The 14,399-nt window shown below is 30.4% G+C and overlaps 2 protein-coding genes across 2 annotated transcripts; one reads left to right on the plus strand and one right to left on the minus strand.

Annotated features, from left to right (window-relative positions):
- Window positions 1-7,140: 7,140 nt before the first annotated feature.
- Window positions 7,141-8,140, minus strand: LOC137835093 (uncharacterized). The gene has a single exon (XM_068643440.1). It carries the CDS (start codon window positions 7,711-7,713, stop codon window positions 7,249-7,251), a length of 465 nt encoding a protein of 154 aa, XP_068499541.1. The 5' UTR covers window positions 7,714-8,140; the 3' UTR covers window positions 7,141-7,248.
- Window positions 8,141-12,016: 3,876 nt separating this feature from the next.
- On the plus strand, window positions 12,017-13,069 carry LOC137833931 (uncharacterized). Its single transcript, XM_068642001.1, has one exon. It carries the CDS (start codon window positions 12,017-12,019, stop codon window positions 13,067-13,069), a length of 1,053 nt encoding a protein of 350 aa, XP_068498102.1.
- Window positions 13,070-14,399: the final 1,330 nt, after the last annotated feature.

The following is a 14,399-nucleotide window of genomic DNA, read 5'->3' on the forward strand; positions in this document are numbered from 1 at the left end:
TATCTACAAGAGTCAGAAAATGACTTAAGTATTGATAATGATCCAGTTTCATTTTCAGACGCCATCAATGTTGATAATTCTGATAATGGTTAGATGCTATGAAATATGAGCTTAAATCAATGGCATAGAATGATGTATGGGGCCTTATAGAATTGCCAGAAGGATGCAAGAGAGTCGGGTGTAAATGGGTCTTTAAGACTATATGTGACTCTCATGGCAACTAATGATCTTGGTCTATTAAGTGAGACTAAGAAGTTTCTCTCTAATAACTTTGAGATGAAAGATATGGGTGAGGCATACTATGTGATAGGAATTGAAATATTCCGTGACAGATCACAAGGACTGTTAGGTTTGTCTCAGAAAGCATATATTAATAAAGTTTTAGAGAGATTCAGAATGGATAAATGTTCGACATCTCCTGTTCCAATACAGAAAGGAGACAAATTTAGTCTCATGCAATGTCCAAAGAATGACTTGGAACGGAAACAGATGGAGAATATACCTTATGCATCTATTGTTGGGAGTTTAATGTATGCTCAAACTTGTACACGACCAGATATTAGTTTTGCAGTTGGTATGCTTGGTAGATATCAGAGTAATCCAGGATTAGATCATTGGAAAGCTGCAAAAAAAGTTTTAAGATACTTGCAAGGAACGAAAGATCACATGCTTACTTATAAAAGATCTGATCATCTTGAGGTGATTGGATATACAGATTCAGATTTTGCTGGCTGTGTGGATACACGAAAGTCTACATTTGGTTATGTGTATCTTTTAGCCGGAGGAGCGATTTCATGGAAAAGTGCGAAGCAGTCAGTCATCGCCGCGTCCACTATGGAGGCTGAATTTGTGGCATGCTTTGAGGCCACAGTTCAGGCTAATTGGTTGCGGAATTTTATTTCAGGACTTGGAATTGTTGACAGTATTGCCAAGCCGCTGAAAATTTATTGTGATAACTCCGCAGCAGTCTTCTTTTCTAAAAACGACAAGTATTCCAAAGGTGCTAAACATATGGAATTGAAATACTTTGCCGTTAAAGAAGAAGTTCAGAAACATAAAGTGTCAATAGCACTGATCTTATGATTGCAGACCCTTTAACAAAAGGGTTACCGCCCAAAACATTTACTGGTCATGTTGTAAATATGGGCATTATGTTTACTAGTGAATTATGAATGTTGTTAATGCTTATTTGACACTCTGAGCTCATTGATAAATAAAGTTTCTGAAATTTATGTTGTTTTCTACTTTATGTATATGCATGCAAATTATGTTATTATGGTGTGGAAAACAAATTATGTTGTTATTGATGACAATGACATTATGTTTGAACCTATTATGGATTTCTCACTATAAAGTCATATTAAGGAGAAAGAATGATATAGTAGTACATGGAAGGAAATGTGTTGATTCAAATGACATGTAACCGCCATGACTCTTATTATTTATGTATTCTTGATTATGAATAATGATAGAACCAATTTATGTAAGGCCTTTTAAATGCGCATTTATGTCATTATTAAATCATGAAAGTATTATAACTCATATGAGTCAAGTGGGAGAATGTAAGAAATTATGTATATTAATTTCTATAAAGTGACTCACATGACTTAGAGTTTGGGCTTTGGGCCCAAATATGATTTAATAATAATAATAGAATAAAGGCTCACTGGTTAATGTGAGAAATATATATATCTGATGATATACCTAATGAAAACCTACATTTGATGGAGATTGGGTACTAAAGCTATAAGGTTCTGTCTCTGCAAATAATAGTTGTCTCACTGTTAACCATCACGAAAGTGTGAGACAAGAACAGAATTGCAAGAGATAGATTGGGATAAAGGAGATAAAGTAACTGCTCAATTAGGATCACTCATGGATCAAGGTAAGTGCCTACTTCTTCACTTTATGTTTTGTGTGAGAATCATGATATGATAAGATTTATATGTGAACACATTATTGTATGTGTTCAATTTACGTTTATTCATGTTTTAACTTACATCTCCATGCAACAACCTATTATCTCAATCCTAGGTAAGCTAAATTATTTCTAAATTATTTCTACTAAGTAGTACTAAATTCTTTGGTTTCATCAACTTATTTTTTATTGTGTTAGATATCACTATGACAAAAATTTCAATCTGGATAGTGAGGTGGTGGTTGGTTTATATGAAATATTTTAAATAATGATTTTGGATGCAAGAACAAGAGTTACAATTGATAAACAACTTGAAAAGTTGAAGGGAGCTAAGGGGATTTTTGGAATGAATATGGCAATAGATACTAGAAATATGAAACAACTCGGTAATTAAATTACTCATTATCATTCTTATATGATTTATAAACTTTTAATTATATTATAGTTGAATACATTTTTTTATAGCTCTTTGGTGGGAGAGTTATGGGGGAGAAGGTAAAAAGTTACTGAAGGTAGCCATGAAAATTTTGAGCCTCACATGTAGTGCAATAGGGTGTGAAAGGAATTAGAGCACATCTAGCCAAGTGCATACTAAGAGAAGGAATAGATTGGAACAACAAAGATTAAATGCTCTTTTGTATGCGAAGTACAATTTTCAACTTGAGACGAGACAAAAGAGTAAAGAAGAGAAGGGGAAACTTATAATCCCATATGTTTGTAAGATATTGACTCAGATGAGGAATGGATCACCGAAAAAGAAAATCCTTGTTTGCCTATTGATTCCTCTTGGATTGATGTACATGAGTGTTTTGATGTTGAAGAGGGAGCTCCAAGAAAAAAAGGAAGAGAAGTAATTATTTTTGTTTAGAACTTTTAGAACTTGAAAGTTCAACAAACTATAACTATTTAGAATTTATTTGTTTTTATTTTGCCAATAAAGGTCCTAGAAATTTAAATACCAATACCAATAAAAATGGAAAATGCATAGTAGGAGATGAGGAAGAAATTGAAGACATTCAAGAAGAAGAAAGTTTAATAGAAGACAAAGATGACTTGAGTGATGTTGATGTTGGAGAGGAATAGGATGAAATATGAATGATTAGGATAAAATATTTTTTTTGAAGTTGTTAAGTATGTACAAGAAAAAACCAACAATAATTATGTAGTAACAACAACAATAACACTAATCTTTTGAATGGCTATAATGCAAAATTTGTTTAGTAGCATATAACCATTGTTATAGAAATCTTATGCAGCAATCACACTATTTTTTGAGCTTGTATTGTTGAAATTGTGTGGTATTTATATATGTAGATACAACACTCAAAATGAAATACGAGGTTGTTTTTTTATTAATTGCATCTTTGCATGTTTACATATTTTATATATTTAATTATATGTACATTTTTTAATGTTTATGAATCTTACGATTCACGATACGCAACAACTCACAATTCAGAATATCATCTCTTTAATAGACTACTTGTATCTTGATTCAATTACCATGCTAAGTGGTAGGAGAGGAGAGGTAAAAAAAATATAGGCGGGATGGGGATAATTATAGGGATGTAAACCATTATATAGCTTCCTTGTGGATTTTGGTGATTATCTATGGTGGTATTGTGGATTAAGACAACATCCTAAGGCATAAAGGATATACAATATAGGTTATGAAAAGTTTCTCTCTTTCTGCTAAAGCTGAGATAAAAAGGATAAAAAGAGTAATTGGTATGGATGTATTTTTGTCCTAATATCAAATGTTGATTGATGGGCTATTGTAAAAATTATAGGATGCTATTGGCTTATTATTATGTGTGTTTTTGTAACTTAAATATAATGCAAGAGTGGATGAGTAAGAGTTTTGCATTGGTTAACACATTAAAGGAATCGTTGTTTAGGAGGGGGAAAATCTAGATTTGATTATCTACAATGGAAGAAACTTCTCACACCGAATTCTATTTTTCTCTTTGTCTAGGCTCAAGAGGTGAACCAAGATTTTCTGAACATTTATTTTTGGGACGATCCTATACAAGGACCACATTCTGGAATGTGATTTTGATTCTCATGGCTATCTAGTTAATGCTTTTGTGAAGCATTTTAGGAACATGACCTGATATGATGAGGGGGCTTAATAATGTTATTATTTATGATGAAGTACTAAAGGTAGGACCATACAAATGACAGATGGATTAAGAATGTAGATCAAATGTGGATGTCATGATTTTAGTATTGTTGTGAATTTATTATGAGATTATAAAATTATATGCAACATATATTTTTGTTTGTATAAAGATTGTTGGATTAAAGCCAACCAATTGGTAGGTTGTTGGAGGGAGGATATAATCACTAAAGGGTTAGAGTTTTTCTAATTTTTGTAATGTGTTATATTTACTATGCGTACTTCTTATACCTTTTATGAAATTTCTCTTTTCAACATAAAAAGATGGAATGAGTAATATTAGAATTTATGGAGGTTTAAGAAATTTTAGTTAAGAGGAATTAATATCGAAGATAAATGTAATAGAATTTTTTTTGAGACAATGTACAATACATGAATGTATAACATTAGTTAACAAGTTTTAGAAGTTTATTATATATTTTTATGAAGGTTTGAAAACAAGTAAATATTTGATAGAGAAGTTGGATATTAGATATATCAAAAAGAGAAGGTTAATTGATTATGGGTTGATAAACACTTGACAAGTGTCAAATGTTTTTTATTTTTATATACAATTAGGTATAGAAAAGGAATGATTTGGATGAGAAAATATCATGAAAAGAGTGTCTCCCCACTAAGAGCCATGCTTGACCTAAGTGGAGACAATGGTTTGCAAATTTTATGAAATTTTGCAAAAAAGGTTAGGAAAATAGCAATAGAACAAAGAAGTATCAGAATGGCCAATCCGCTCAGTGCATACATCAAGCGCTAAATGAATTGTTGAAAGAAAACACTAAAAGAAAGAATCTTCAAGTGATAAATGCCAAGAAATCCACTAAGCGAATCTATGCTAGAGAAAGACCAAGCCATGAAGATTGGGGTTGTTGAGCATATCTGCAAGGCTCTGAGCGAAAATTATTCTTCAAGCTTAAGAAATTCATTTTGCTGGAGTTACGCTTTAAGTGGGGCCAAAAGAAATCTTCAAGCTTAAAAAAGCCCATTTTACTGGAGTTAGGCTTAGAGCAGAGCCAACAAAATTCTTTGGAGTTAAGAAAGTCTTCATTTTGCTGAGCTTAAAATAGACTATGAGCCAAAAGCGAATTGGCTATGCACTAAGCGAATAACATATTCGAGGTAACCTATCACTAAACTCTATAATAGGGAGATCATGGTTCAGAATAGGGAGGTTGAAATGAAGGTGTAACTTATGCAAAAGAAAAATAGTCCAACTGACATGCAATATCCATGACTATATGTCTTTTGTTGTTATCTATTCATTTATGAGTTTCTTTGTAAACACCATCATGAGTAGTTAAACTCATTCTGTTGGGATTGAAGAACAATGTAACATCTCTCAATTTTTGTTATTTATGAATACTTGTTGTTTCAATTCTTTTGATTTGATTGAATGTTTAATGCTTGATATGTGAGGAATCACCATTCATGCCTTTAGAACTTGAATGATATTGGGAAACATGTTCACTTTTTGAACTATTTTAAATCAACCAAATAAGTCAATGTCTAGGAAAAATTGAATGTTTGACTTGGACTATTCCCATCTTAATGCAAAAGCAGACTATTATAAGTTAAGAAATTGATTATGATAGTTTGTTGTTCTAGATAACCATGATTAATGAATTAAATTTGTTTTGAGCATAAGGAATAGTAAACTTGACCAATAATGCATTTATAACTAACTATATCAAAAGAGATTTACAAAGTGATTCAATCCCAACACTTGTATTGAATAGAAAACTTCTCCTTTTTACATCAAGTTTCAATCTCATTACTTATATGTTATACTTATTTAATATCACATATGCATCCCCTTATGATCATATTCCCACTTCAAAAGGAAGGATATTTCTATTTTGGTTATAACTAGTCCCTATAAACACAACAACCTCTTTTATCAACTGTACCATAGTTGATTAGGTCCATTTGCTGAGAAATCACACTCCATCAACAATATGCAAAGATGTGAAATGAGCATAGAGACATGTTTTTGGACAAAAAATGACTAGTAAGTCTTCATAAACTATATATGTAACATCAGGTGCCAGATTAAGAGGAAAACACCATAAAGTGAATTGTAACCCAATTGGGAGAATGGAAGGTGCTAGAAGTATGCGTGGCTAATTCTACCCTTTGGGATTGGGAGTAATCTGCTCAAACTCTTATGTATTGAGGTGATATTTTATATATTAATATTAAGTTCTTGATTGATTATTAAAAAAAAAAACTATATATGTAACATCTTAAGAATTTAAGTGTGAGTTTGAGCTCTACATTAATTAAAAATGAGAAAGTTATATAACATATGAAGACTAACAAACCTATTACTTTAAGGTTTTTGGTTACTTATAACTTAATAGTGTCAAATCTCTTCAATTAAACTCAGAAGACTTAACAATGGTATGAAGACATAACAATGGTACGAAGACTTTAATATTCTTTTACATATTTTTTTTTATCTTTTAACAATTATCTCTTTCAATTTACATTTGTGATTTCGTACCTTTCTTCTACACTTAGTATTCATGCTATTTAAATGTTACTTTCTTTCTATATTTCTTGTTTATGATTTTGTTCATTTACATTCTTGCTTTACTCTTCTAAGAGACTCTTTTAATTTTTTTCCAAAACTTATTTAGTTTAATTTTATTACCATTGATTTGAAAAAAAACTTTTCTAGCATTTTAGAAGCTTTCATTTTCCGAGATTCCACTTATAGATTCATATCGAAGCCAATATCATCTAGTGTTAATAGATATTAGAGCCTCAATTTGTGTCCTAGAAATACTTTTCTTAGATACAATTTAACACATTTAATTAAAAATTATATTTAATTGCTAGTCCAAATAAAAAAAATAAAAATACTATATTTCTTTTAAAAATCAACTTTTATAACTTCCTTTAAAACAGGCAAATAACTTACTCTTCTATTTATTTTCTTTCAAAAATTGGACCTATCGATTAAATTATTGAACAATTATAGTTTCCATCCTTAATTTCCCTTTCTTGTCAATTCAATATCTAGTGAGGATTTGACATGTCAAAGAACTTTCTTTTGCTCATAATGAAAATCTCATCCAATTTTTTTTATAGAAACATTTTGAGGGCTACAACATGGATTTACATGAACAATATGGGAAGTAATTATTAAAAGGAATCAATTGCATGCCATGTCTTGCCACAAGGAATTGTATCCATGATCTCCCAAGTAGTTGTTTGCCAAGGCATAGTACTCCTCTCCACAAGGGTCAACACACCAACTTCTATCTTCAAATGGGGATGATGGCACCAAATCCATGTCCACCCATCCCACACCAAACTCACTTGATGAATTAGCCCAATATTCAATCTCTCCCATGTTCAATGATTGAGTGCCACTCTCTTCCATATCATTGCTCTCAAACATTTCTGAACCTGTGGAGGATGCTGAATCATCATGATCCCCCATCTTGCTTCCACTTATTTCAGCCTCAAAAGACCTAATCAAGCTATCCAATCTGTCATCATCACTCTCATCACTTGGTGATGGCTCTTCCATCAATGACATTAGAAGAGCACCATTGATTTGCAGCTCATCATCCCCCTTGATGAGAGCCAAACTCTCACACATTTGAGATGCCATTCTCTTTTGGTTTGTTGTCTTAGGAAAAGAGCTAGAAGAGAAGAAAAAAGATGAACAATGATAGAGAGAAAGAGTGTGTGTGAGAGAGAGAGAATAGAATATGTAATAAGAGATAACAAGCTTTAGATGAATGAATTGAATGAGCCAAAGGGGGCTTTATATAGGCACTCAAGAAGGGGACATTACAACCACCTTGAACCAGACAGCCATGTGCACATGTGCACTCAAGAAAACTATGTTACATTATTGATTGATCATGCATGTTGCATATCCATATAGCATAGAGAAATTAAAAAAAGTTGTGGCAATAATTAAGCAAATGTGTGTGTATGTGCTCGTGTGCTCTGGCAATAAGGACGGCTTGAAGTAAGCAAGATCTCATGGAAAAAACCATAGAATCTGACCCAAAAACCTCAATTTTGTGAGTGGGACAAGGAAACATGAAAAGACAAGCTTTCAGTGGATGAAACCTCTAGTTGCAATAAAGTGGGGAATAGTTTTTTGCATAGTATAGTGAATGGGTTTTGCATAAAGTGAGGAATAGTTTATACAATCACTTGATGGGTGTCTATGTGTTAGGGCATAATTAAAGAACAACTTCAAAATAATATTCTTTTTAATGATTCCTTTCTCCATCTTTTTCAGTAAAGAAGTGGACAAAGAAAAATGTTGTGCACTTCACACAAAAAAATAGTAAGATTTAAAAGGGTACATATATAGTTCTTTAACTCCAAGATAGACTAGATCAAATATGGAAAAAAATAGTTGACCAAGGACTAGAAGGACACACAATCCTTCAACTTTTAAGCATAGTAACATGAAGTTATTGGTGGATATAAAAAATGTTATGAATGCTAGATAAGAATATTGTGATCATTGAATACAAAATTGGAAGCTTCACCAGTGATAGTGTGCCAAGGTTCCAAAATGATAAGAATCATGAAAAAAGGAGAAAAGGTAAGTAGTCTTTTTTTTAGAAGGTGGAGGATATGTACACGTTATTGATTATAATTACGGTAAATTATCAGATAAAAAAATTATTTTCATTTTTTTTATCAATAAAAAAAGAATAAATAATAGAGATATTTTAGGGATATCACAACCCTTATATAAAAACAGAGGCATCATTCAACCTAGAGACTCAAAGATACAAAAATAGTCACCTTTATCGTTAAGTAAACCTACTCTTCCCAACCTTAACCCTTTAACATTTCTTTATAATAGATCTCATACATACCAAAGATTTTAGACACCAATCCGAATAAGAAAGTTATTTTCATATCCTGTCCGCACATGCTACAAATATAACTCTTCATCGTTATCCCCTCTTTACCAAATTAACTTTAGACGCAATTTTGATGAAAAAATTATTTTCATCACATGTAACATTTATTATATAACTAGTTAACTAGGGAAAATGCAACACTAATTTGCATGCTCTTTTAATAGTTATTTTATATAATTTACTAGGTCATAAATTGTAAATATAAATAATTAAGTGTATTTAACTAAATATTATTTTGCGATCCTATATTTTCAAGTTAATTTCAATATCTCATCTCATCACGTTTAAAGTTTTTTTCACTTATTTCTTAATTTTATTTAATATTTTTATTATAAATTTAAAAACAAAAATAATTGTATTTAATTTATTTTTCTATAAAATATTTTATTCTTTTTATGATTTTTGTGGAAGAAATAATATTATTTTTTAAATAAATATTTGAGTATAACTTTTTTAATAATTTTTAGAATTTATTATTTTTTTTTAAAAAGCTTTCAATGATTTTATTTAGAATAAAATCATTAATATTTTTTTTTTTATAGTTATTCAATATTAAAGGCTATTATAGCATCCTTTACTAACGAAATATGCTTAACAATTTAAACATTTTTTTCTTCATATAATCCTTTATAAAAATATTTTTCTCCTATCAATATTATTTTATATTCTCTTTATTTTTTTTCCTTTTTTTGTAATTATTGGTGAGTATGTGTAAACTTTTGAAAAAAAAACTAGATAAATTATTTGCAAAAAGAAAATTACTTTTTAAAATATAAACATCATTATTTATCTTTTAATGTGTTTCTATCTATACTTAAAAATGTAGTGTCTTTGGTGTAAAAAACACTTTAGTAAATGGAGATTATCTTATCCCCACTTTAAATTCTTTAATTTTAGATAAGGTTCCAATGCAGAAAAAATTGATTCCACTTATATTGATAATGTCAAATCTCTAGAAAAGGATGGGGAAATAAAAATCTCCATATGATCTATATAAAAATTGGAGGCATTTAAAATCTGGTTTGTGGGGCTGTCTAAGATTTTGGGTAACTTTTACACATTGTGCATGTAGGATTTTGAAAAGATATGCCTCCAATGAATATGAAAGCAAGTGGACCCAATTAAACAAAGAAGAGATTGATGATAAACCATTGTTTGTGACCACCCAACTCACATTTAGATGCACATGTTGGCACTACATTATTTTTTTGTGGGGTTTAATTAAGATAGAGATTAGATGCCTAGAATATATCACTTTAAAATAATGGATGGTGAATGAACCCACTCCCATGTGATGAGCATCATTTGTGATCCTTATTGGCACAAGACTACATCATTGGGGAATTAAGCATATATATTATATTTTTTTATGTTAATCAATTGAATGTTGACAACCAATGCTAGTCTTTGAAGCATGAAGCCAGAGTATCTTGTACCATGCTTTATTGCAAAAAGGGTGAGAGTCTTCATGCCACCACAACAATATCTTTATATATTAGTCAAAAGTCATTGTAACAAGAAACATGATCATGGATATTCTAGCAACAGGATCCTTGCTTTGCACATTAGTTTTTGCTTAGTGCTCTTCCCTCACTATGCATTTATGTAATGATGACCAAGATAAGCTTGAGATAGTTTTTTTTTTTTTAAAGTTAATTGTATGTATTTAGTTATGATTAAGTTTTTTGATAATGAGTAAAACAGGATTTCACTTTTTATTTCTTTATAATGAGTTCTCTTTATCATGAATTTATCCATTTTTTTTATAGAAATTGTAATAGGATTAGTTAAAGTAGCAAACGGTAATGAGAAAGAGTTTCTTTGGACAAACTTTTCTATCACTATCTGTAATAGAAAAAATAAATAAAGTGTGTTTCTACTTAAACTAAAATTAGTTCATGTATAAAAATATAAATAAAAAGTAAAAAACTTATATGAAATTAACTTATACACAAAAGTAATTTAATTTATATACACTAATATATTATTTGGCTGTCATCATTATTAAAAAATTATTAAATAAAAATTAATTATAGAGAAAAAATAATTAATTATTATATTTATTAAGTTAATTACTATTTTAAAAATTAAAAAAATTATTAATATTTAATTAATTTATATTATTGATAAATTATTTTAAATTAATATCTAATTACTTATCAAGATTTTAATTACTAAATTTTTTAAAATTGATAATTTAAACTTGATAATTAATTAAATATCAATTTAAAAATTATTTATCAATAATAATATAAATTAATTTAAATATTAAATAATTTTTTAATTTTTAAAATAATATTTAATTTAATTAATATATTAATTAATTATTTAAATTTTAAAATTAATTTTTATTTAATAATGTTTTCGCAATTCGTACCATCATTCAACCTAACAGTGGAAAAGAGATCCCTCCAAAACCTGATAATCGAACCCTATAATAGCAAAGGAAATGCTTTCAATAGATATTTTGCAATAGTTTCTTACCTTCAACTGAACATTATTGGCTTCTGTGTATTATGTGATTGATTGACTTCCATTTTATAAAGTGTGAGTCTGTTTAAGGTTTGAATTGCACATGCCATATCAGATATATAATCATATTACCAGCTACATTTTCTGTTTTGTTCTTTCATTTTTTTTTCAGATAAAATATTAGATAATTAAATATTTTTCAATTATAATACTCTTAGTTATTGTCACTTTAAATATTATAAATGATTGTATTTATAATTAAATAATTTATTAAAAAATTTAATACTATATGCACTCTTACCAATTTGTACTTGTAAACTCATATAAAATAAAACACTTCAACTCTCTCCATTTATTTTAAAGAGTTATTTTTGAGAGTTGATGCATACCCTAGTGGTGGTATGTGATAGGGATATAGTCTTAATGAATGCAATCAGAATTGTATTTCCTAAAACTTGTAATTTGCTGTGTTGATTTCACATCGATAAAAATGTGAAAGAAAAATGTAAAATGTTAGTGCATCCAAGAGAGGTATGTGATCAAGTAATGCAGGCTTGGGGATCTAGTGTGGATTGTGATATTGTTGAGGTCTTTGAAGATCGTGTCAATACGTTTGAAGTTGTTTCTTCTCCATGGACTATATTTGTTGAATATGTGATAGGTACATGGTTACGTCCACATAAAGAAAATTTTGTGAAGGCATGGACAGATAAGGTGATGCACTTAGGAAACATAACAAGTAACAAAATTGAGGTGCCACATCGGAGCCTAAAGAGAATTCTTCAAAACTCCATGGGGGACTTATGTTTTTGTTGGGATTCGATCAACAAGATGATTATTTTACAACATAATGCAATCAAAGCTTCATTTCAAAAGAGCTTTCATGTTGTGGGACATCGGTATAATGTTACAACATACAAAAAATTGGTAGGTCATGTGTCTAAATATTCTTTAAACCTTATTTTCGAAAAGCTTGTTAGAGTTAAATCTATGAGATTTGATAAAATTAGTTGTGGTGGATGTACTCTTACATGTACTCATGATTTTCCATGTACATGTCAATTGGCTTCATTTGGTGTGAGTAGCATACCACTTAAATTAGTGCGTGTAATATGGACTCGATTAAGCTTTGAAGATATTGCAACTGAACATTGCTCATCTAAGTTGTCAATTGAGAAAGAGTTTGAGGTCTTCTCAAAGCGCTTTAAAGAGGTTGACGTTGCAAGTAAGGTTAGCATCAAAATTAAGTTGGAAGGGATTGCCTTTCCAAAAAAGACATCTATCTACACACCACATGATAAGGTCAGAACAAAAGGTGTTGTAAAGGCTCGTCCTACCAAATTTATGAGATCAACTAAGCGAATCCCTTCTTATTATGAACATGTGGGTTTCATACACTCACAACATGATAGTTGTGGAGTGAAGGACACATACCACAAATTTTCCAACATAATCCATTCTTACGCTAGATCAATTCACGTAGGATTTCATCCATACATTCTTGATGTTGTCGATGTTAAGGTTGATGGCCATTATGCATACTGTGTTGTTGCTGCTGAATTGGGTATGGAGAAGAGTCCTGGGTTGTTGTTCGAATGAATTTGTTAAAAGAACTCAATGAATGGAAGCAAGAATATGTTAAACTTTGGTGGTGATGAACGATATGAATATTTGAAGAAGTCACTTCTTGTTGATCGCATGTCAATGGTACCAACCAATGACACCCTTTTATTTGCACTTTACATTTGCTTTAGTGATTTAACTTCATTTGCACTTTGACTTGCAGGCAGGAACAAATAAGTGGATGCAACCTCTTTACGAATGCACAAAGCAATTCTCTATCTACATTCTCATAACTTGCATGAATAAGACCATCTAAGTTAAACATTTGCACTGTAGCCTCTATGCACTCATGTGGTACTCCGAACTTATTCACCTTTCTCCCATGAGAAACAACTTTAAACTCACCATGATCCTACAATAATCAACAAATACATACATATTATACTCAATTAACCAGTCATATCACTACAAGAAAAATCCATTTTAGCTGCTAACAAAAAGCGGGGCTATAAAAAAGTTCACTGGCATGAGTGAAGTCTAATCAAGTTGGACACAAAAATAAACATCAAATATTGTGTCCACGATGGAGACCTTTAACTCACAATAAAAAATATTAAAATAATACTAATAAGTTAGCTTCTAGAATGGAGACACAAAGTAGATGCAATCAAAAAATAAGTTTGCAAAATGATACTGCATCGAGAATAGAGACACAAAGTGGATGCAAGTTAATATTTTATTACATTTAGCATAGGTATAAGTGACACTAAGGTGATGTGGATGTTTATTGTCACCTTAGCCCATGCTAAGTTATTTAATGAGAAAGAAAATAAAACATTAAAACATTTTTGTCTCACGTTTTCATTTTCTCACACTTTCAATTTCTCATTTCTATCTCACACTTTCAAACTCAAAATTCCGAAATTCCTCCCAAAATCCCTACGTCTTCTTCATGACCATTTCGCTCTCCTTAATTTCGTTTTTCGTTTTTCGTTTTTGTCCATATAACCATTTTGCTCTCCTTAATTTCGTTTTTCATTTTTTGTCTTCATGACCGTTTCGCTCTCCTTAAGTGCATTTTACTCATATTTATTTCCTGGATAGTGTTCCCAATATCAACAATTTACTCACATTTGCTTTCTCACGCAGTGTCCCCAACGGTGATGCTAAGTTTAATTATTGTTGGAGATCCCACTTCAACTAGAGATTAAGACATTTAATAGTATATAAGTGGGTGCAAACCTCACCTTATAAGTCGATTTTATGAGGTTGAGTTAGGCTTAAAGTCCACTTCTTAATATGGTATTATCATAATCATTTTGAGCCTATTCTAGCGCGATTATTTGTTGGACTTATCAAGTCATCC

Source organism: Phaseolus vulgaris, chromosome 5 (assembly GCF_000499845.2).
Source record: "Phaseolus vulgaris cultivar G19833 chromosome 5, P. vulgaris v2.0, whole genome shotgun sequence".
NCBI lineage: Eukaryota > Viridiplantae > Streptophyta > Magnoliopsida > Fabales > Fabaceae > Phaseolus > Phaseolus vulgaris.

Excerpts from the sequence above, each read along its gene's own strand:
- LOC137835093 (XM_068643440.1), bottom strand. The coding sequence starts at position 7,713 with ATGGCATCTCAAATGTGTGAGAGTTTGGCTCTCATCAAGGGGGATGAT.
- LOC137833931 (XM_068642001.1), top strand. The coding sequence starts at position 12,017 with ATGCAGGCTTGGGGATCTAGTGTGGATTGTGATATTGTTGAGGTCTTT.